This window comes from Hydra vulgaris, chromosome 13 (assembly GCF_038396675.1).
Source record: "Hydra vulgaris chromosome 13, alternate assembly HydraT2T_AEP".
In the NCBI taxonomy this organism is placed as follows: Eukaryota; Metazoa; Cnidaria; class Hydrozoa; order Anthoathecata; family Hydridae; genus Hydra; species Hydra vulgaris.
In genome coordinates, this window is record NC_088932.1 from 42,841,118 (window position 1) to 42,865,000 (window position 23,883).

At 26.4% G+C, this 23,883-nt stretch overlaps 1 protein-coding gene and 1 long non-coding RNA gene across 2 annotated transcripts in view; one reads left to right on the forward strand and one right to left on the reverse strand.

Moving 5' to 3' along the window:
• The window catches only part of LOC100212200 (peptidyl-glycine alpha-amidating monooxygenase), a 68,890-nt gene that overhangs the window by 4,624 nt on the left and 40,383 nt on the right, over nt 1–23,883 (reverse strand). The window contains exons 12-18 of the mRNA XM_065816567.1: nt 23,873–23,883; nt 21,467–21,577; nt 19,005–19,080; nt 18,648–18,787; nt 18,226–18,302; nt 17,895–18,062; nt 13,201–13,307 (exon numbers count right to left, since the gene is read on the reverse strand). The exon at nt 23,873–23,883 is cut by the window's right edge and continues 308 nt beyond it. Coding sequence (XP_065672639.1) covers nt 13,201–13,307; nt 17,895–18,062; nt 18,226–18,302; nt 18,648–18,787; nt 19,005–19,080; nt 21,467–21,577; nt 23,873–23,883 — 690 coding nt within the window. The remainder of the gene's footprint in view (nt 1–13,200; nt 13,308–17,894; nt 18,063–18,225; nt 18,303–18,647; nt 18,788–19,004; nt 19,081–21,466; nt 21,578–23,872) is intronic.
• On the forward strand, nt 3,272–4,101 carry LOC136089251 (uncharacterized). The gene is made up of 3 exons (XR_010642897.1): nt 3,272–3,466; nt 3,600–3,626; nt 3,973–4,101. It is a non-coding gene; the product is annotated as an uncharacterized LOC136089251 (long non-coding RNA).

A 23,883-nucleotide genomic window follows, 5' to 3' on the forward strand; every position in this document is an offset into this window, starting at 1 on the left:
TAAAGGCTAGAGATGGAGTCTTGATAAAAATACACAACATGGGCAGACTTTAAATGCATCTAACTACTGTAAAGTAAAAGGCCTATAAGGCAAAGACTTAAAATAAATGGATTCTATCTGCTGACCAGCCTCGCACCCCTTCTTCATCTATTAGGCTGGCACAGATGTATTTTTAATACATTTTTTCCAGTTTAGGATTTTGAACAATGGATCTAATTAACTCAATGCATAGGTTTTGCTTGTGCCTCTGTCTTTATGATTAGGCAACTCATTCTTTTTCACTAATGACTAACAGTACCATGGATGGTGTCCCTTTTCATAATTTGGGTGTGCATTGTCGAAGCCATATTTAAAGCCATTTGTTACGGCTAAGGTTTTATTAATAGTAATGAGGCAAATGCTTGGATTTTAAATAGTATACTGAGTACAATCTGTGCTTTGAGTCAAACTCTTTAACAAATTCAAAAATGATTAAAGTACCAAAAACTATAAAACACAAAAAACCATTGTCATCACCAAGTTCTCCAAATCTATTATTCACTAACATTTGTGGCCTTCAAAGTAATTTTTCTTCTGTTGAGTCTTATCTCTTCCAAAGTTCACCAGACCAACTTGCTCTTTGTGAGAGTAACTTGAGTATAGCTGTCTCATCTTGTGATCTTAGTGTTAATTTTTATCTTCCTTTAATTCGTAAAGACTCCAATAGTCACAGCTTGGCCTATGCATTTACATTCGTAAGAATTCACCCATTTATCATGAAACTAGGTTTAATCCACAGACTATTCATTTACGTGCTTTGTTTTAGCACCATTTAACACTATCACTTTTCTCTTTGTTCTATACTGCTCTCCTTCATCTTAAGACTGCACTCTTTTTGATGTTATTTCTGATTAAATTGACCAAGCCCTTCCACTTTATCCTTCAGCCAATATTGTTGTTGTTGGTGATTTCAATTCATATCACACTGAATGGCTTGGATAAATTAAAATTGGATAAATCTAGTGTCAGTGACTCTGCAGGTGTTAAGGCCCACAACTTTTGCCTTTCTCGATCTTTAACAAAAATAATCAACTTTTCAACTCGCTTTCCAGACAATCCAAATCATTTACTTTCTCTACCCAACTTATGTCTTGTTTCTGATCCTAGTCAGTGCTCAGTTTCTCCTCATTCACCCTTAGGTGCTTCTGATCACCGTTTGATCTCTCTAAAACTATTATTTCATTCTTCTTCATCATCAGAATCCCCCTATCATCGTACCTCTTACAACTACCAGCTGACTAGAGCTCTTTCCGTAATATTCTTTGTGATGGTACTTGGGTAGAAATCTTTTGCCTTCCGGCTGACAAATGTGCTTCTTACATAACTTCGTGGATTCAGGCTGGCATAGAATCTTTTATTCCCTCCTCGATGATTCGATGTCAAGCCTCACTGTTCTTCGTGGTTTTCCTCTCATTGTGCCGTTGCAATTTTCAATCATTACCATTACTTTCATATCTATTAGCAAAACAATTCTACAGAAAACAGATTGTCTGTTTACTACAGCTAGAATAGTAAAAAGATTTTGTCTAATGCCAAAGCTCGCTATTCTAAGGTCATGAAATCTTGTCTTTCATCACACAAATTAGGATCTCGTGACTTTTGGATAATCTTTGACGGTATCTATAATAAGGGCAAATCTGTTATTCCACCTCTTTTGTACGGTTCATTTTGTCAACTCACCTAAAGACAAAGCTGAATTGTTTGCTACGAACTTTTCATCAATATCTCTCGCTTCCACTAGTTGCGTTCTACCTGATTTAGCCATCAAACAGGTTGATCTATTGCTTGACATTCATATTACTCCAGCTTCTGTATCAAAAGTGATTTCCTGCTTAGACTCTTCTACAGCTTGTGGTCCAGACAACATACCTGTTGTAGTCTTGCAGAAGTGTTCTCCGGAGCTGTTGTCTATACTTCTACAACTATTTAACAAGTGCTTTTTGGAGTCTAGTTTTCCATCATGCTGAAAAGCAGCATCTGTTATAATTATTTTCAAAAATTCTGGAGAGCAATCTTACTTGTCTAAATATTAATACGCTAATGAATAGTGCGCATAGTTACGCCTAATGTTCGTGTTGTTAATGATGGTTCTGTATTCTGTAAAATACACCATTTCTTAGTTTTTAAGTAGTTTCTAGACTTTTGAATGCGCGGTTATATATTCCATGCGGTCTTTCGAGTAAGGTCAGCAAGCAAATTAGAGCTGATATATTATTATTTTCGAAAAGAATTGACGTTGTTCATTGTTTAAAATAGAAAATTTAAATAATTTATTTTTCTAATTTTTATAGCCTTTTTTCATTTTTTAGAAGAAGTTAGAAATAAAATGTCTGGTAAAATAGTTTTTTTAGTACTATCTAAACATGAATACTGTAATTTATTTAACCTTCTAAATATGAATACTGTAATTTAATAGTGTTAGTGTCGCTTCACTTTCTTTTTTAATGAAGAACTTTCTAGGCTTTTCTAAAAGCGTTTCTTTACTCCACGCGGTCTTTCAAGCAAGGTCTTCCAGCCGATTAGAGCTAATAAATTTTTAGTTTCAAGAGGAACTGATGTTGTTCATTGTTTAAAAACTAAAATTTGTTTGTTGTTCGTTGTTTTTATTTTTCTGTTTTTTTTTTAGAAGAAGTTAAAAATAAAATGACTGGTAAAAAATTTTTTTTTAGTACAATGTTTCTTTTTTAGTAAAGTGTTTCAGTTTTGTCTTCAGTCTTTTTAGATCATTTAAGCAAGTATTTTTCATTTTTTAGAGCAGTTAAAAGGAGCTGAAGGCCTTTTTAGTAAGTATATAGTGTATAGTAGTTTACTTATAGTTTATATTAGTAACATAGTTATATTAGTTTATTTATAGTTTATATTAGTTTATATAGTATATAGTAGTTTATTTATAGTTTATATTAGTTCAAGTTTATTTATCGTTTATATTAGTAAGTTTATTTATAGATTATAGATTAGGATTAATGAGAATACAAATTTTTTTTTAGACAGGCTAGCTGACAGCGACTTAAGTAAGTTTTATCATTTAGATTTTATCTGAGTACAAATGTAGCATTAGCAATGTTATTGTATATAATTTTATCTCAATTTTTATTTTTAGACAGACAGGTAGAACTCAGTAAGGACTTAGATTTTGTAGATTTAAAAACTTCTTGGAATATTCTTTTAAAGCATTGAATATGTTTTAAATATTTTAATAAGTTTTGTCATTTAGGTGTGGTAGCATCATCAGTTGGTGCAAATAGTAATGTCTTTTATTTTATTTTACAGCAAATAGTAATGTCTTTTAATTTATTTTAAAAAGAATCAATAAATATTGTTTATTTAAATATAATCATCAGGATAAAATAGATAAGATAGATAAAATAGCTTTTTTATTTAATATTTTTTTATTTAATTATAACTTCAGTTGCACCAGCCACAACAGGTAACTTTGTACATTTATTTTAATATACTTGAATTACATTTGTTACTTAACATTTCAAGCAATAAATATTGTTTATTTCAACATTATCGTCAAGATTATATAAATAAACTTTTTATTTGATAATTTATTTTAGTTGCTTCTGGATCAACTTTAAATAATGGTAACTCATTAATTCATATTTTATTATAGATAAATGTAGATAAAAAAATGTAAGTTGGAAATTTTTGTAGATTTAAAAACAGTAAGCTTTTTTCTAAAGGTTCTTTATATTTTTGGATTAAATCCACATTTGTTCTATGTTTATATAATGTACTTTAATAATTTTTGTCATTTGAAAAAATATATCTATGTTAAATTACACCAGGTTGTAGAAAATAGTTATAGTTTAATAATAAGGTCGTAGACTGTTAGAGCAGAAAATAGATCTTTGATCTATTTAATCTATTTAATAACCTACTACCAAAGGGAAAATTTACTATCAGTTGCTTGTTTTTTTTTCTGTTTAGTTGACAACAATGAAGAGAGAGGTAGTATGTTTAAAAGGATTTTTATTTTTTTATAAAGTAACTAAAATGTTTTTTAAAATATTGTTGTTGACTTAAAAGTAAAACAGTAGGTTTTTATAATTTTATACAATTAGCCCAAGAACTTAGGTAATATATAAAATTATATTGTCAATAATATAGAAGAAATTTAAAATTCTCAGTAAGACAGCTTCTTATTATTTTACATCAAGTTAGTTTAATTAAAATTTATTTTCTTTAGTTGATCAAGAGAGAGCTAATTAAGGTATTAGTTATATTAGTTTAGTGAATTTATTTTTAAAAAGTTAAGTAGATGTTTTAACGTCTATACATTTAAGTGGTTTTATTGTTTAGACACAGAATTGAAGACTGAAATAAGTCAATGTTTTTACTATTAGATAATTGTTAATAGGAATTTGTTTATTTGTACTGTAACTGGAATTTTAAAACTTCAAGTACTTAAGCTTTATTTTCTTTTTTCTTTTAGGAGAGTTGGAAATAAAACTAAGTATAAATTATGTGATTAGTATAGTTAAATAAAGCATTTATATCTGTACACTCAGTAGTCCAAGTCAGTTGTCACATTTTAGAAATTGTCCAGGAGAGAGTAAATAGTAAAATAATTAGTCTTTATTGGCTTTTTTATTCTTGATGGTTAAATTTATGTTTTATATAATTTGTCTTATTTAATTTGTCTTGAGGCACATGAAATATAATTTTGACAAAAATAAAAAGTTAAATAAAAAAAGTGAAAAGTCATTTCTGAACTACAGACGTTTTTCCTTTGAACATTGTGGGGACACCAGACCCTTCATATTGACCAAACTTTGTTTCACATTGTTGCAGGAAAACTGTCTTTATACCTATGTAGATACTGAAAAACTAAAAAGATCTCATACATAACTCATTTTCACAAAAAACTGGATAACGGACCTTTGTCTTCTGAGGTACAGATATCAAAATTTAAAGTTTATTTTAGTTTTTTGGTTTAGTTTATAGTTAATTTTAGTTTAATTTTTATTAGTTTTACCTTCAGTTATCTTTTTTCTTACTTTAGACAACTTCATGGAAGAAATGAGGGGAATAGGTAAAAAAAAATTATAGTTATATACTTATTTATATGTAAATATAATTCTATCAATTATTCTGAGGTATATTTTGTCTTTAGTGTCTGGTAGAAGCATAACTGGTAGGGCTGTGTTTTAAATTTTATAAATTTTTTACGGAGAAATATGTGCAATAGGTGAAAGAATTATTTAATATAAATATGACATTTGTAAACTGTTTGCATTTTACTCATATTTTTATTAAAATTAAATTTCTCACAAGTTTAACTCTTTTTAATTTACTTTTTTTTAATTTATTTTTAGCATCTTCTTCATCCTGTGAAAATGGTGAGGTTATGCTTTATATTTTGATTAAAAAAAATTGTAAATATTTTTAAATTTTATTATATCCTTCTATTTGTAATTTTAGAGTCATTAACATTTGAGGAATACCAAAGATATTGCTCCCAACACCCAGGGCCTCTCTCGGAGAGGTCCTTCAATAAGTGGCAAAGTAATGGCGGTATGGATGAGCCATCCTTCAAATGGAGGGCTCATCCATACCGGGGTGTTGGGAGACACCGAAGAAAAAACAGCAACCAAAAGGTTGTAAATGTCTTCTATCAGTGAAGATATTTATAACTTTTTTGTTGCCGTTTTTTCTTCGGTGACTTATTTTTATTTTTTTTAATTTTTTAATTTTTTTTTTTTTTAATTGTAATTTCTTTTTATAATATATTGTTGTATATTTGGTTTGTTTTTGTCTTGTTATATTGAAATTTTATTCGTTTTTCACCAATTAAACTTAAATATAGTTAAATTGATTCACTACCCAATAATCATAATATGATGCTACATTCTATTTGTTAAAAATAATTAATTGGTAGTTTAATTTATTGAAAACACTGCTTTTAAAATTTACTATAAGCCAAGACTATTTAGCTATATAAATGCAATTTATTTCTATCTATTTGATTTTTTATCTTTAATGTTTTTAGTTTGGCTCTTTGAAGCATTTATTTTTTTGCTTTTTAATTAAAATTTAACTTTAAATCTATTGTTATGTCTTTTAAATTTAACTAAAGTTTACTAAAAGCCAATGTGAAATAACGTCGTAAAACAACACCGACAAGTTGCATCATGACAGAAGTTTAAGTATGACAACAGGCTACCGAAAAGCAGGTAAATTGTATTCCAGTTGTTTTTTTTGTTTTGTTTTGTTTTTCTTTTATGTCTACTTATCTGTTACAATATTTATTTTAGGTTTGTCATACGACGCATTAATGCAATATAAAAGATCAAAGTTTACATATTTTTTACAATTTGTTATACACATGTTTGATTGTAAATCAACTTTTTTTTGTTTGAAATGTATTTTTACTCAATTGCTTAGTTATTTATAATAAATTTATTTAAATGTGTGCATTTATTGTTTTAAAGACAATTTCCTTTTTTAAAGAAATATGTATCAAGGGGATACCAAAAAATTAATAATTCATAAATAATTTACGTTCACTTCACTTATTAATTAAATTACGTTCACTTCACTTATTAATTAAAGTTCATGTTACAAAAAATATAACAAGAATTTAGCTTTAATCTTTCGTCAATTTAAGGCATGATGAAGTGTTATTATTTTGTGTCAGTAACTAAAAACGTATTGTGTTGAACTTAGTAATGTCTAGGAAAATGGTTCTGCCATACACTGATATGACCTATGTCAGTTGTAAATTACTCAAATAACGTTAAATAATTAGTAAATTAATTTATTTTAATTTTACAGATGGTTTAATTTTTTAATTTGAAGGCGTTTTTCTTACAGGGTATTAGTTAAGGTTTTGCAACTTTAAATTGTGGAAAACAGTCACTATAAATTAAGTAACCGACCGTAACCCGTATTACGGGTTGCTTTATGCTAGTATAACTATGGTTCCATAAGTCTTCTTCCTATCATAAGCAAGATTTTTGAGCCTTTAATTAACTAATACTTTATCTCCCATCTTGAATCTGATAACTTACTTTTAATCATCAATATGGATTTCAGTCTTCTTGTTCTACTGCTGATTTGTTAACAGTAATAACTAATCAGTTTTATTATGCATTAGATAGATAGTGGAGAGGCTAAGGCTATCGCTCTTAACATTTCTAAAGGCTTTGATAAAGTTTGGCATGCTTTGATAAAGTTTGGCATCTTCTCCATAAGCTTTCTTCTTTTGGTGTATCTGGTAACATCTTTAAGATTATTGAACCCTTACTTTCCAATCGTAGTTTTAAAGTTGTACTTTATGGACAGCAATCTTCTTCATATCATGAAACTTAAGGGGTTCCTCAAGGTTCAATCTTTGGCTCTATACTCTTTTTAATTTACATTAAAGATCTTCCAGATATTCTCACATCTAAGGTGGCATTGTTCGCTGATGATACTACCATTTATTCTTGTTTTGATAAGAAGCTAACACTGTCTGATTGCTTGGAGGGGGTATTTGAGTTTGAAAAGAATCTCACTTCTGCTACAGCATGGGGCTCACAGTGGCCAGTGAACTTTAATTCAGATAAAACTCAATTTTTTTCAGCTGATTATTATCACAATAATCTAGATCTTCCTATATTTATGAACGGTAATGTACTGAATGAGTCATCTACACATCATCTTCTAGGATTAGCTCTTACTTCCCATCTTTTTCGAAAACCATATATCAAATCCATTTCAAAATTAGCATCTGCTAAAGTTGCATCTCTTTATCGTGCTCGTTATTTTCTTTTTCAGGATTTTATTCTTTATCTCTATAAATCTCAAATCCGTTCATGTACAGAATACTGTTGCCACATTTTAAGCAGATCTTCAAATGATGCCCTTTCTTTTTTAGAAAGTGCAAAAACGCATTGTAAACATAGACAGACCTGCTCTTGCAGCCGACCTCCAACCATTATCACATCTTCATAATGTTGCTTCTCTGCTCTAAAGGGTTAGCGCATCATGTAACATCTACCAAAATTCATTCTTGTGTTAATCTTTCAATAAAGTCTCATCCATTTACTGCGGCTGTATCTAAGTGCTCCAAAATTTCTTATTTATTTAATTTTTTTCATCGAACATCAGTCCTTTCATCTTGTTTTTCTGAGTCATATAATATGCAATCTTTTAAGTTGCCTGTCAATCGTTATCCTGCTCTATAAACCTTATCCTTTCTCTTCCAGTAACTTCCAACTCTAATAGTGGTTGCTTGCAGCCTTGCTAAAATTGAAGATGTTAAGCACAAAAAAAAAAATATTTTTTTTTTGCATAAAACAAAGTTGTATTGTTTCAATTAAAAGTAGCTTAAACTTTTAATCATAAGTTTTGTTAATAAAAAGCCATTATATTCTACAAACTAGTTTTAATTTTCAGGTTGGTTTTTTTTTTAATTTAATTTTTTTTTTGAGCTAATTTAAAGTGCTTATATTATCAAGTAGTCTGGGTAACATAAGCACTTTTGCTACTTTTTTAAAACTTCTGTTTTTAAGAAAAGATATGTGTCCAAATATCTAATTGGATCATGAGTAGTTATCACTAAAAATTGTTTATTTGCAAAAATGATCTATCATAAATAGTTCTAAAAGTATTCTATTTTTAATTTGAGGTGCTCATAATACCCTAATCTACTCAATATACTTCTTTGGCTTCCCCGGCTTCACTTCACTTCTCAAAATAAAAAAAATTTATATATGTAAATAATTTCTAAAAATGGGTGCCACAAGTGCCCTGAATTAGTATTTATTAAGTATACATAATATATGTATACATACATACATACATATACATATATATATAAGCTTCTTTGGTTTCCCTGTCTTCACCTCTCAAAATAAATCAAATTTATATATGTAAATAATTTCTAAAAATGGGTGCCACGAGATCCCTGAATTTAATATTTATTAAGTACACACAATATGTATATGCTTCTTTGGTTTCACTGCCTTCACTTCTCAAAATAAATTAAATTTATATATATAATAATTTCTAAAATCTTTAGTAATTAAATAGTTCCAAAATAATAGTAAGTAAATAGTACATAAAGGGTGTTTCAAAATTTTACATTTTTGGAAACCAAAAGTGCTTGTGTTCTTATTTGTTATATTATTTGTACTGATTACAAGTAACAATTTTTAAAACTCCCAAAATAAAACATTTTTCTTTAACAATTTTGCACATTTCCTCATATCAAAATCAAGCTTTTGCACAAAACAAATTAAATTTCTTCAAAATAAAAAAATTATATGAAAAATGTTTATGAAAGCCTATCTAGATTTTTTAGCAATTTAGAAAGATAAATTGCAAATTTCTTGAATTTCAATAGTTTTTACAAAATATTAAAAATAAATATTAAAAAATTTAGAATTAATATTTTAAATGCTTGTTCAAAAATATGAGAAAATTTAAATATGAAATCATTAAAACAAACTTAGAACATTAAAAATGTCAATACATCAATTTATATTATTAATAAATTTTGAAGCTCTGCATAATATGAGTTTTGTAAAATACATTTGTTACATTAGTACATTTTTTTTAATAGGGAGATTTTAGACATAGTAGTGCCTCTGCATCTATTACAATTTTTTTAACTATTTCTTTACATTTAAAAATTTTTTTCTTTTAACAACCACTGTGAAATATATCACTGTGAAAAGGTTCTTCAGATTTTTTAGGATAGAGATGAATAAATTTGAATGTTGTATACACATTAATGATAAAGGAAACTATTACAAACACTTTTAAGTTTTTGAAAGTTTTGAATTACTAAAGAGCAAAATTCTTAAAAAAGCATTTCCAAATAGAATATGTGCCTACCTAGAAGCATTCATCTAGATAGGCAGATATGCTTTTGTATATACAAACAATTTTTCAAATTTTATTGTATGACCATGAAAATCTAACAAGTAAACACCAATAAACAAAATCGCTTCAAATTAAAATTGGTTCATCCTAAAACCGCCTTTCTATCCTTTTATTGGTGAAAAGAAACCATTGCAATACTTTTTTTTATTGGTGAAAAGATACTATTGCAACGCTTTTTTGTTAAAAATCGTTTTCAATCTAAAGAATTTTTATAAGTTTATGAGACAAAATTAGGTTTCATTAATTTCTTTGAATACATTATTGTTGCATTTTTTATCCTCAGGATTAGTACCATACCTTTTATTTAAAGATTATTGTTGAAAAACCAACCAATATAAACATATCTGTCCAAGCCACTTTACAATATCTGTAAAATCTCAGTATTTTTCAATTCAACAAGAAATTTTTCTAGTGCTTTCTTGATTGAATTTCCTTTTTTGAGTTCTCATAAAGAAATATGAAAACAATGTACTGCATTTGTTGCAATATTGATATGATTATCAAATGTTATCAATATTTTACCAAATACAACCAATATAATTACAAATATTATAAAACATACTAAGGAATTAATTATTTTCATATTAATGTTTATTTCTTATAATCTATTTTTTTTAAAAGTGTGTGTCACTCAGACACTTAGAAAAATATTAATTAGTTGATACAAATGTATTCTCAAGTGGGTAATTGTGGATATTCTCAAGGTTTAAGTGGATAACACTTGTTCAAGTGGATAAAAACACTTGTCTAAGTGGATAACACTTGTTCAAGTGGATAACACTTGTTTAGGTGGATAACACTTGTTTTTTTTCACTAGAATTTGTATGTGTTTTAACAGTTTGTTATTTTTTTAATGAAAAATACTTGTCTAGATATATTGCAACAAAATTTTTTCTGATCAAGTTTTTTTGATGGTCTTTGATCCATCAAAAAAACAATTTTATTTTGGTTTATTCTGTTCTACCATGGACCAACACATTTATTCTTTTATTGAATGTTCTTTGGAGGTGTGTAAAAAATGTTTTTTTACCTAAAAATATCAAAATGTTTATCAAACCAATTTTATTTAACAATATTGACTTATAAAAATAAATTTGCTTTTTTTTTTCAATTTTCCAAAATGTTTTAAATTATTATTTTATTTTAGTCTTAATACATATACAAATTGTTTCAGTTAAATTAAATATTTCAGTTAAATTAAACTTTTTCAATTAAATTAGCACTTTTCTATATTTTTATTATATCATAAGAAAGATATATATATATATATATATATATATATATATATATATATATATATATATATATATATATATATATATATATATATATATATATATATATATAGGGGAAGCTGGGAACATTCGACGTTTTCATATATTTCCCAGCATGATTAAAATTACCACTTAAAATGCTTAAGCATAATTTGTCTGCTAAGAAGCTATCGCAGGAAATAAGTATTGATCCATCTTTATTAGTATTAGTACTTATATAGAAGAAAATCTAATTATAAATATAAAAGGTAATTTTTTTTATGTTTTAAATAATCTGCAGAGAACCTCTTTTCCAATCTCCTAAACTTTTTTGTTGTTTATTATTTAATGATACCTTGAGTTAAAAATCTTTGTGTTTAGTTTACTTAAAAAAATTGATTTCGGCTTTTAACAGCGTTTGTTTATATATAACATCTGTGGGGTACATTTGACCTACCTAGATGGGGAACATTCAACTGGTACTTGAAAATACCACGAAAATTTATTTCTCTTATCTTTTAGGTTCCTCTAAAATATGTAACAAAAACAGATAGAAATAAAAGAAATGAAAATGTGGCAAAAGAAACAATTATTAGTATTTTCAATAATTCACTGTCTAAACGACAAGCCGCAAAAAGATTTTATGCCCAAATATGTCACAAATAGAACCCTAATGGGAGAACCAAGTGAAAGGCTTGGGGTAATAGGTACACCATTACAAAATAATTTATCACCCTTATCTATCAATGAAACACATTCCTCTTGCAACTACTAGAATAACTCTAACAATTAAAAACTGATTCCAGAACAAATGCGGCCCTTGCCTAAAGTTCCTCAAAGACAAAACAAATAAAGAGGAAACCCAATCAACAATATTTGATGACACTCCTGAAAAGGAAAAGATTGAGAAATTTCATCTGGAAAAAATTTATAAAAAGAGGAAAAGTTATCAACCTGAAAAAAAATAGTGCTTTTAAAGTCTGCAACTCCAACAAAGACGGAAAGAATGGCATTGTTATTTTTATTTCGATAAAATTTCGCAAATCTTGTTGTAAAATAGCTATTACTATTTGTTTTTATACATTTTGTGGAAAGTTTTTATTTGTACAATAAAACATTTAAAAATAAAGAAAATTTATAGATTTATTATTTTGTTAATAATGATATGATTGAAAGTACCCCTCTAAGTGGTTGAAACTACCCCAGCAGTGGGGTACATTCGACCACTTTGAGGCTTACCTTTAAAACAGTGGTAGATTTAACAAAAATAAATATTTTATATACATTATCTTTTTAATTTGTTTGTTTAAGACCATTACTTGTAATGCTAAAAAAATTTAATTGTTTCTGGCAAAAATTAGTTGTAAATTAATAAAAACCAGCTAAGTGGTCGAATGTTCCCCATCTTCCCCTATTGTATATATATATATATATTTTTATGAAAAAGAGGTCCAGGTTTGTGTAAAATAAATCATGATAGAAACCGATTACAATAAAAAAGTTTTTTTTTTTATTGCCTTATTTGTAACTAAATCAAAAGTTTCAAAATTTTCAAAAACCTTCTGTCATATAACAACCATAAAAGTAAACATGGTTTTAAACTCTTGTATTTTATGAGTTATTGCAAAAATAAGAGTGTCAGGGCATGATAAATCAATGCCACTCTGTGACGCACATATTTCAGGTTTTATCTGTAAAAATATAATTTAAAATTATGAAAAGTTTAACTTTTATAATAAAGGTTACTGCAATATTATAATAAAGTTTGTTTTTTATTTTTAAAATGTAAAAACCATAAACTTTTGTTTTTTCAATTAAAAACGCATTAACATGTAACATGAAATTGTTGAATTGTTGGATTGCCTTAAATCTTTCTTTAATAAACTATCTTTCTTATTATTACTCTGTGCTTTTCTTGCCTCTATATTAAAATACTTACATAATGAATATAAATCAAAATGCTTACATAACAAAAGTGACAATTTAACAATTAAATCGTAAATAACAATTTAATATAGAAGTTAGATATTACCTTTCTATTTTTAAACCAAGTATTCAGAACATTACCATTTTGAGCATTTAATGTTAAGCCTTGCGTAGCTTCTCCATAAGAATTATATAGTGCAAACAAAACGCCACCTACATTTTAATAAAAAAATGATTTGAAACAAATAATTGCATATAAGTTTTAAAAAGTGAGCTGTTGCAAATAAATTACAACAAATATGACAAATTACATAAAATATAATTTTATAGACAAAGTGATGACTAGAGTGCTCAAATTTTAGGTAAAATTTATATTTATAGTACCCTTCTTGATATTAAACACGAAATTATTAAAAACTTCAAAACAGTAAATACACACAATGTAGCGTATGTATGATCGTGTATCAAATTCAATAAAGTAAATGATCGTGTATCAAATTCAATAAAGTGGTAATAATCTGGATGAAGGGGTAATACAAACAAGAAATTACATACATTTGTAAAAAAACAAAGCAAAAGACCACTTTATTTTGTTTTTAATTATAGTGATTCACACAATTTTTGAATTAATTATTGTGATCCCCTCTCGCAGTGCTATAACTCAAAAATATGAATAAATTTAAAAGAGGTGGGGCTTCAACTCCATACCTTACATAGTAAGCAGTCTACTCTTACAACAATATCACAACACTATCAAAAGTTAGTTTTTATGTTCTAAAAGTTATTGCTCTCCATAACGTAGAGAATTTATACTATCTTTTATCATACAAGATGCTATCAAAACATGATATAAAAAGGTACACTAAATACTATAAAAAATGTACACAAGCGAATAATATAAAAAAGTAAACATAATAATAATATGATAAATTAGGTAATGCAGTGCAGGGGTGACAGGAATAGTGTTTAAAAAGAAACATCAGAATAGTGTCAATGTATTAAAAAGACCTAATGTCACAAAATAATGTTGCAAATGGTAAGATAATTATTGTGGTAAATAGTTGTGGTAAAAAGAAAAATAGTACCATAAATAGTTAAAAAAGGAATAAATAAATAGTTTTATTTTTAACACTATTCATTAAAATCATTTGCAACATAATTTTTATTCTGTCTTTTGACACTATTCATTAAAATCATTTGCAACATAATTTTTATTCTGTCTTTTGACACTATTCATTAAAATCATTTGCAACATGATTTTTATTCTGTCTTTTGACACTATTCATTAAAATCATTTGCAACATAATTTTTATTCTGTTTTTTGACACTATTCATTAAAATCATTTGCAACATAATTTTTATTCTGTCTTTTGACACTATTCATTAAAATCATTTGCAACATAACTTTTATTCTGTCTTTTGACACTATTCATTAAAATCATTTGCAACATAATTTTTATTCTGTCTTTTGACACTATTCATTAAATTCTTTTGCAACATGATTTTTATTCTGTCTTTTGACACTATTCATTAAATTCTTTTGCAACATAATTTTTATTCTGTCTTTTGACACTATTCATTAAATTCTTTTGCAACATAATTTTTATTCTGTCTTTTGACACTATTCATTAAATTCTTTTGCAACATAATTTTTATTCTGTCTTTTGACACTATTCATTAAATTCTTTTGCAACATAATTTTTATTCTGTCTTTTGACACTATTCATTAAATTCTTTTGCAACATAATTTTTATTCTGTCTTTTGACACTATTCATTAAAATCATTTGCAACATAATTTTTATTCTGTCTTTTATTCATTAAATTCTTTTGTGCCACTTTTTCTTTTTCTGTTTTTAAACAATCAAAAATCCAACAACATGCAACATTATTCCAAAAATGCAACATTGCAGGATTTTAAATTTTGCGACACTATTTATGTCACCCCAGGGTTCAGCAAGGTCTTATCTTCTATAGTACTAATAATACTATTAGGATCATGGTGAACCATCTTAACACCATTTTTTATAATACTGATTCACATGAATGATGAACATGTTTTATTCTAGTTTTTAGTTACAAAAATTAGAACAAACAACTAATTAAAGTTAAAAAGCAAGAAAACAGTTGACAAAAGAATTGAAAATTTGAAGGTTATATGAGTCAGGAAAACATGAAGATGCGAGAAATTTCCACAAGCCCTAATCTGTCAATAGTTAAATTAAGCAACTGCGACAGTCAGATAGAAAATCGCAATCCTGAAATTTTTTATTAAAAGAAATCACGACAGTCAGATGGGAAGTCGCAATCCTGAAATTATTTAATTAGAAGAAATCATGACAGTCAAATGGGAAATCGTGATCCTTAAATTATTTAATTAGAAGATTCACCATTCCTGATTTTTAAGTGCAATAGTATATTGTTTGTAAAATTGAATACTTTTTTCCACATTTTATTATTAAAACTAACAAAAGTTTTTAGTTTTAAACATTCAATTATTGCTTTGCCAACCACCAGATTATTTAATTGCTATGTAACCATGGAAATGAAGCAATGCCTTAAATTAAAATTTCGAGATTGCTATCTGACCATTTTATGTGGTCAAAATAATAAAAAATGGTAAAAAAAAAATCTTTTCTAAAAAGTTTTATTATTAAATCTATCTATGAATAATGAAAAAAAAATTATTCTTTTATCAATTGGTTATTAAAATCAAAATCTATTTAAATAGATAAAAATCCCCTAAATAAAAATTGTCATTATACTAATTAAAGTTTTTTAATTGAAATTCCAAGTTACCATTAATTATTTAAAAAAAAAAAAGTTAAAAAAAAAGTGATTCCAAAGCTTGAAAATTATTTGAAACAAAAAAAAAGAGTCTGGTTTATGCTTTTAAATGTTTTGTACAAACGCAAATACTATTTTAGATGTTTTTCATGAATGCTTATCTAGTATAACATTTCTTGTTTTATTTAAAAAAGTAATGCGCTTATTTTTCAAAATAAAACACTTAAAGAATTTCCAACTTAACAAGTTGTCAGGCAAACTTTCATTTTAAATAAAACATGGGGTATATTAATTATAATATCAACAAAATATTTATAATTACTAGATTATTATCCAGTTACTTAACATTATAAAATATTTTTCAACACAAAATATTGTTTCAGCAATTTACTGTTGCACAATAAAAGTTATTCTTTAATTTTTCTACATTCTCAAAAATTATCTATTTATTTTTTAATGCTCTCCTAAACATTTATCCTTCGCTTGAAACCGTTCATTATTACATTTTTAATCAATAGTTCCAATGTTTATAAAAACCAGATCTTTTAAGAACGCACTTCAAACAAGCATATAAATCTAGCATAAATAGATTTTTTAGAAATTGTAACATTGTATTTTAATGTATTAAATTTTTTTTAGAAATTGTAACATTGTAAAAATACTTTTCAACCCAAAATAATGATTTTTATACATTCTCAAATATTCTCTTCTTTTTTTTCTACATTCTCCTAAACATTAGACCATTAGTTTTAATCATATCATTATTACAATGTCAATGCTGATAAAAAGCAGCACTAATTAATTTACTCTAAGTTACATGTTGTTATAAAACATAGCCTTTATATATTTATGGGCCTTCAAATCAGGCATATATGGAAAAATAAATAGTCATAAATTAAGCTGTGACAGAAGAGGGATCAGATTCAAGATCTGCTTCCTATTCTAAGCAATCTAAAAGTGAAGACTTTTTGTCAAGACAAGAGCATAAAGTTGAGTGGTCAGCTATTAGAGCAACTTTAGATGTAAGATTTCTAAGGAAGTAAGTTTTAGATGTAAGTTTGTAAGGAAGATTATTAATGTAGATAAGAAACAATACAAGACCAAGGATAGAAACTTGTGTTACCCCAGAAGTTACTGGAGTGTTGGCCTTCAAGGATGACTTAAATACTGTGGTTAGAAAAAAATGATTAAATAATCTCAATAAATTTCCCAGATACACCATTATATGGTATATACAGAGAGTAAGTTATCAGACTCAAGATGAGATGCTAGAAATTTGTTGATTAAAGACCTTGCTAATAAAAAAAATTGGAACCACAGATGTCATTTTCCAGCAGGCAGGAAAACTTCAGTTAAGCACTTATTAAATAGTTTAAAGAGAATACTCTGATATTTTACAGCTGTTAATGGAACCTCTGAAAGCTACTACAGAGTTTGGGAAACCTTACTACTAAACTGAGTTTTAGAGTAGTACTCTTATAAGGGGATAACAGGAGGAGTTGCATAGCCATTATCAAGGAGACACAAGTAAAAATCTATGAGTAAAATGAAGAAGATCCAGCATTCATCATCCTAGGTAGGAAATAATGTAGCACTGGCTTACATCTATGCCAGGCTAATGGATGAAAAAGAGGTGCAAGACTTGTTAACAGAACTCTGAAAACCCTTAATTCTTTGCCTAGAATGCCTTCTACAAGGCAGTAGCTGGATACCATTAACCTCTGTCCAAGATGAGTATATTTTATAAAACAACATCTCTAGCCTTTACTCAACCAAGAGCCCCAAGTTAGGGGTATTTTAAGTCAGAGTTTATTTCTTCTAGCTTTTACCTAGATTGCTGGATTGCATAGTAGCAAGGTGATCGCGATGATCCTAAACCTAACCTGACCTATTATCAATTTAAAATATTTTATTCAATATCAGATATATAGTAAAGATATTTTTATTTAAAAACAATGTTTAAAAACATAATTATTTTTTTAATAATTAAAGATGAAATTCTGAATCTAACTAACCTTGCAAAGAGCTGAATGCTATAGAATGAAACTCTAAATGTTCTGTTTCTTTAACAAGCACATGTGATAGCGATCCATCTGTTTTGAAAACTAAAATTGAATACCTGTAAGCAACATACAAGAGTTCACCATTGTCATCTGATGCAAGAGCTAATGGATTGGCTTTAACTAATAAAGTAAACTCAATAATTTTTCTCACATATTGGAAAAATTTATATATTATCTATAATAATAACAATAATTAGAATAATTATGATACAGAACTATTTTTTAAACAACTGAGACTTTTAAGAACTTAAACTTTAGAATTGAGTTATGAAATCTTACTTACCAGAACCAGGAGGACTAGTGAAATCTTTCAAGAACTTTCCATTTGCATCAAACTTTATAATTCTGTGGTTGCAATAACTTTAAAATAAGTAAACAAAATAATATGAAATATATTGAAATAGGTCTACACACAACACCACTGATGACATCATACTAATATAGGAAGATGTGGAGAAAATTTACATACAAATACTGAAAATAATATGACTGAAATAATATAAATGAATAGAAGAATATCCAAGGTTTCTATTCAACACGAAATAAGATATTATCTTTATAAATAAAACAAATTTTTTTGAAATTTATTTAAGATAATATTTAAGATAATTATGTGTATATATATATATATATATATATATATATATATATATATATATATATATATATATATATATATATATTTATAAGTTTAGAAAATATTACCCATCAGCAACGAAAATAAATGACTTCGTGATAACTATATCAGATGGTTGACAAAAGTGTGTATTATCAAAACCAGGTGTTGGTCGCTCGCCTAATGTTAAAATTGGTTCCAAAAGATTTTTCATGGAAAATTTGAAAATCTAATAGGAGAAAAAGAAACTTGTATAAAAACAAATATACAGACTAAAATTTCTCAGTTTTATAAATTGATAAATAAAGCATTTAACAGGCTTATGTCGAGTTGCCAGTTTTTAACTATTATTTTTGTTTTTCTAATTAATTAAACAAAAATATAACATCAATTTATGAAAATAATTTTTCTTAAATTTTTTAAATAAAATTTGAAAAAATTTATACCTGATGAAGTCCTATATCAATAACCCATATGCTATCGTTATGACGACTAGTTTTTAATCTCACTGGCATGATAAATCTTTTGAGAAAAAATAACAGGTTACATTTTTTACACAATTTTTGCAAAATAGCAACTTTAAACTTTTTTGAAAAAAGAAAAACTACAAAATATGATGGAGTGGGATCTGGCACCTTTATAGAAATAAAAATGGTGGAGTAGGATCTCTATAGTAACAAATATGACATAGCGAGATCTGGCATATCTATAGAAACTAATGTGATGGAGTGGGATCTGGCATCTCTATAGAAGCAAATATGGTGGAGTGAGATCTGGCATCTCTATTTTAGAAACAAATATGAGGGAGTGATCACTGGCATCTCTATAGAAGCAATTATGTTGGAGTGAGATCTGGCAACTTTATAGAAACAAATATGGTGGAGTGGGATCTGGCATCTCTATAGAAACGACTTTAGTTCAAACTGAAAAAAATATGACAAGCTTTTTAATTTTTTTTTTAAATAATTTATATTTTTTAATAAATTGTTTTTTTTTTTTAATAATTTAATAAATTTCTTAATAAACAATTTTTCTGTTAAAATTAAAAATCTTGTTTACAAAAATATCCACTCCACCATATGCTTTTTGCTTTTGCATATCCACATTTTGCTTTTTTATAAATTTTTTTATCTTTAATTTGTATTAAGTTCAAAAGCAAATTTGTATTAATTTCAAAAGCAAAAAAAAAAAAAAAAAACAACTAGAAAAACTTATAAGTAAAAAAGATATTTTATTAAAAATTCTGCCAATAAACAAAACTGCAAAATAAAATGAAATTCTAAAACTACTTATAGAAAATCATTACATTCTGAAAAGTGTATAGAGCATGAATTATCATCCAATAAGATCATGGATCATAAAATTAACAAGCGATCATAAACATCTACCGGCACCTAACTTTTTATGAATGAACCGTGAATAAATCAGACAACATACCATACCTAAATCTAATATTCAAGAAAATTTCAACATCAGAAATTTTAAAATAGTTTAAAGATAATTTACTTCTTCAATACTTCTTTTCTTTGTCAATGGAAGATAATACAAAAACAACATGCTATTGATGTTAAAGTATTGTAAAAAAAGTGTTATCTTATAATGTTATAACGCTATTATTCTTGTTGGCATTTTTCTATAATTTAAAAAAAAACACAACTTTTTTACTGATGATTTAATTGCAGTTCCCCCAGGACTTTTAATGAAGTCAACTCTATTTTCATTTTGATATCTTTGAATTATTCTGTATGCATGCTTCCTTTTTGTTTTACTCCTTTTTTTACAACACCAATAGCATGTTGTACTATTTTCTTTTGCTACACTAATAAAATAATTCACAATTTTTGTGCAAGAAATTAACTTTTTTTCATTGTTTTTTTACTTATGATTTGAATGATTCTGCTGTACATAATAATCTTAATGACTTCAAAGTTTTAAAAATAAAAACTTGAAAAATTTAAAATAAATAATTTCTACCTACTTTTCATACCAGTTATAATAATGTTCAATAACTTATTTTTACTTCTCAGTAATTATATTTTTACTTCTTATTATAACGACTAGTAATTTTAGTTAAGAACTTTTAACATTATTAGCAACCTAAATGATTAATAATAAACTAAAATTAAATTTTTCAAAGATTAATTTAAATTAAATTCTTCAGATTATTAAAATAAACTTTTACACTTTTTAACTGAAAGTAAAACAAAAACATAATATTTACACTTTAAACTGAAAGTGTTTTACAAATGTGTTTCTATAAATCTTTCTTCTACAAATCTGTGCTTCAACAAATTTGTGCTTCTACAAATCTTTGCATATACAAATAGGTGCTTCTACGAATCTTTATTTTACAAACCTGTGCTTCTACAATCTTTTGCTTCTACAAATCTTTGCTTCTACAAATCTTTTTTCCACAAATCTTTCTTCCACAAATCTTTTTTCTTCAAATATTTCTTCACATTTTAATTGTAAAGATGTCTGAATCCATTGTCCATAAAGCAAATTTTAATTTAAGCTTAACATTAAAGAAGGTTGAGAGAAAACAATGGAATGTTTACAGCAACAGGTTACACCAAGATAAAGTATATTTTGTATCAAGGCAAATATTATGTATCAAGGCAAACATCTGTTCTGTCATCAACCTTAAATTAGTTTTACTTAATTATGGTTTTGCATTTTTTTTTATTTAACAAATATTAAAATATAAAACTTTTAGATAAATCAACTTATATTTAAGTAATATTAAGGTGATCTTTTTTTTTACTATTTACAAAGGGTTTTCATTTTTTCATTTTTTTACTTTTTGCTTTTTTATTGTGATATTTTGACTAGGATTACTCTTTTTATTTATGAAACAAAAAAAATTTTCTAAACAAAAACCTCAAAAAGTTCAAAAACAAAAACTTACAAGTTTTTACCAAATGTTTTATTAAGACTTCCATCTGCATTTAAAATAAAAATAATATTTTCTTTTATCGGATCATTTAAACCTATGTAGTAGTTTTCTTCATCAAACAAACTAAAATAAAATAACAAATTTATTATTAAAAATTGTATACTTTTTTTCAATTGTAGAAATTTACAATTTTCAAAAGAAATTAAATTCATTAAATTAAAGAAAATTAAATAAAAAAGGAAATGTTAAATTCATTAAATTAAAAAAAATTATGAAATTAAAGAAATTTAAGAAATTAAATAAAAAAGGATTTGATTACTTTTTTTTATTACTTATTTATTTTTGTTTTTTTATTATTGTTTTTTTAATTTTATTTATTTGCCTTATTTAATTTAACAAAAGGGAAAAAAAAGCTAAAACATTAAAAAAATATATATAAAAAAAAAAATACAAAAAAAAACAACCCATTGATATGAAGACTACAAATTGTTGACATTTTTTTGTGAAGGAAACTTTAAAAAGACCTAATGGTTTTTTCAGAAAAGCACCGTCACATAAAGATTAGCATTTCCTAAGTTGGTTCCCCATTTCCAACCTAAAACCAACAACCCTTATACAATGCTCTGACAATTGCACCATGGCTGCTATAAAGTTAGTTATGATGCTTTGTTTATGTTTCTGCCTTATGACAAAGTAACACCTGTTATCAACAACCTCTTGAAAATTTTTATTTAAGTTATTGATTTCTTTATTACTATGTGTGCAACTAGAATCTAAACTCATAAAACTTGAAAATAACCACCAAACTCTTGCAAAAAAATGCGGAAAATAAATTTTAAAATCAAAATCAGCGAGACATTCACATGTATAACACGAACTTGGGTTATCATGAAATTATTAGAAGTGCGAGTATTTCTTAGTTCTACATAAACAAAAGATTCTATAGCAACTAGAAATGTTAAACCTATAGTGCGTATGTAAAAAATAACTTTCAATAGGTTCTAAAGTAAATTCAATTTAATATGTTTGTTAAGTGTACAACTCTGCAATTGTGAACAAAATATGAACAAAATAAAGAAACTTTATGGTGTCTCTTAACTGCCTGTTTCCTAAATTTTAGTTTAACCAATTCCTTAAGTCAGCTTTAAATTTATCATAACTGGTCATTAAATCCTGCACAAAAAAGTACTTAATGGCTGGAGATTTAATCAACCCATGACTTTATCATCCATAATAAAGCAAAAAATGTAACACAGTGCATGGTGCAACTACTTGGGCTTGAGTTAACCATTCCCTTCAAACATTTAGTGAAACAAAACAACAACTTCAAACACTTAGCGCAACTAAACAATAACTCCTGCCTTCTTGCCTATATTCTTGATTGTTGTGTTGGTAGCAATTGTGATAATTGATCCCACACAAGTTGAACTCCTGTAGCACACATATTGAAGCCCCTCTACAACTAAGTGAGCTTTCCCATTTTAAGTTTGAGCGCAGTCAATTTAATTTTTATTGCTTTATCTATAAGAACTCAAAGTCACTCTCATGCTGACTGACTTGGTCAGAGCAACATCTGACCAAGTCCTCTAGAGTTTTTAAAAATTAAAAAAACACAGATGCTATTTTTTGGCAGGCAACAAAACAAGGTTAATTTAAACATTTGCTAAATTGTTGAGAGAGTATTGAAAAGAGAACACTTTTGGAACACTGTTACATATCAAGACCAAGTGCTGTAGAAAAGCTTAAGTATAAAAACAACTTTAGTTACAAAAGCCAGAGTTTTTGGATATCTAACAATGGATTAACCTATTTTTCTGGAATTTCACATAAGGATGTTAATATAAATATCAAACGTAATAATATTATATTATTATTATCTATATTAATATTCATATTATAATGTAAATATAATATTTATATTATATTTGGTAATATTTTATATAATGATATAAATATTACCAAACAAAAATATTTTTATATTATAAATAGCATTATAATAATTTAAAAACTTTTTATTTAATAATAGTTCATCAATTCTAAAAATATCTTTGAAGCAGTTTGAAAAATTAAAGTTTTAAAAACCCCACATTACTATTACAAAAGTTTAAACGACAACTAAAAATAAAATCTCATTATTTACATATAGATTAAAATCAGATTAAAAAAAATCAAAATTTACTAATATAAGCTTTTTAATCAAAGTATCTAGCAACAGAAGAAAAATTTGTTGATTGTTTGAATAATAATACATCACTCACATATATATTGCTCACATTATTTCAATTCGTCAATTTCAAACACTTTATTTTTCATTTTTTAAAGTAGTAATAAAAATTCAAAAACTAAATACTAAAACTAAAAAAAACAAAAACTAAATAAAAAAATACAAAACTAAATCTCAATAAAAATTTAACTTACTCGACATCCAT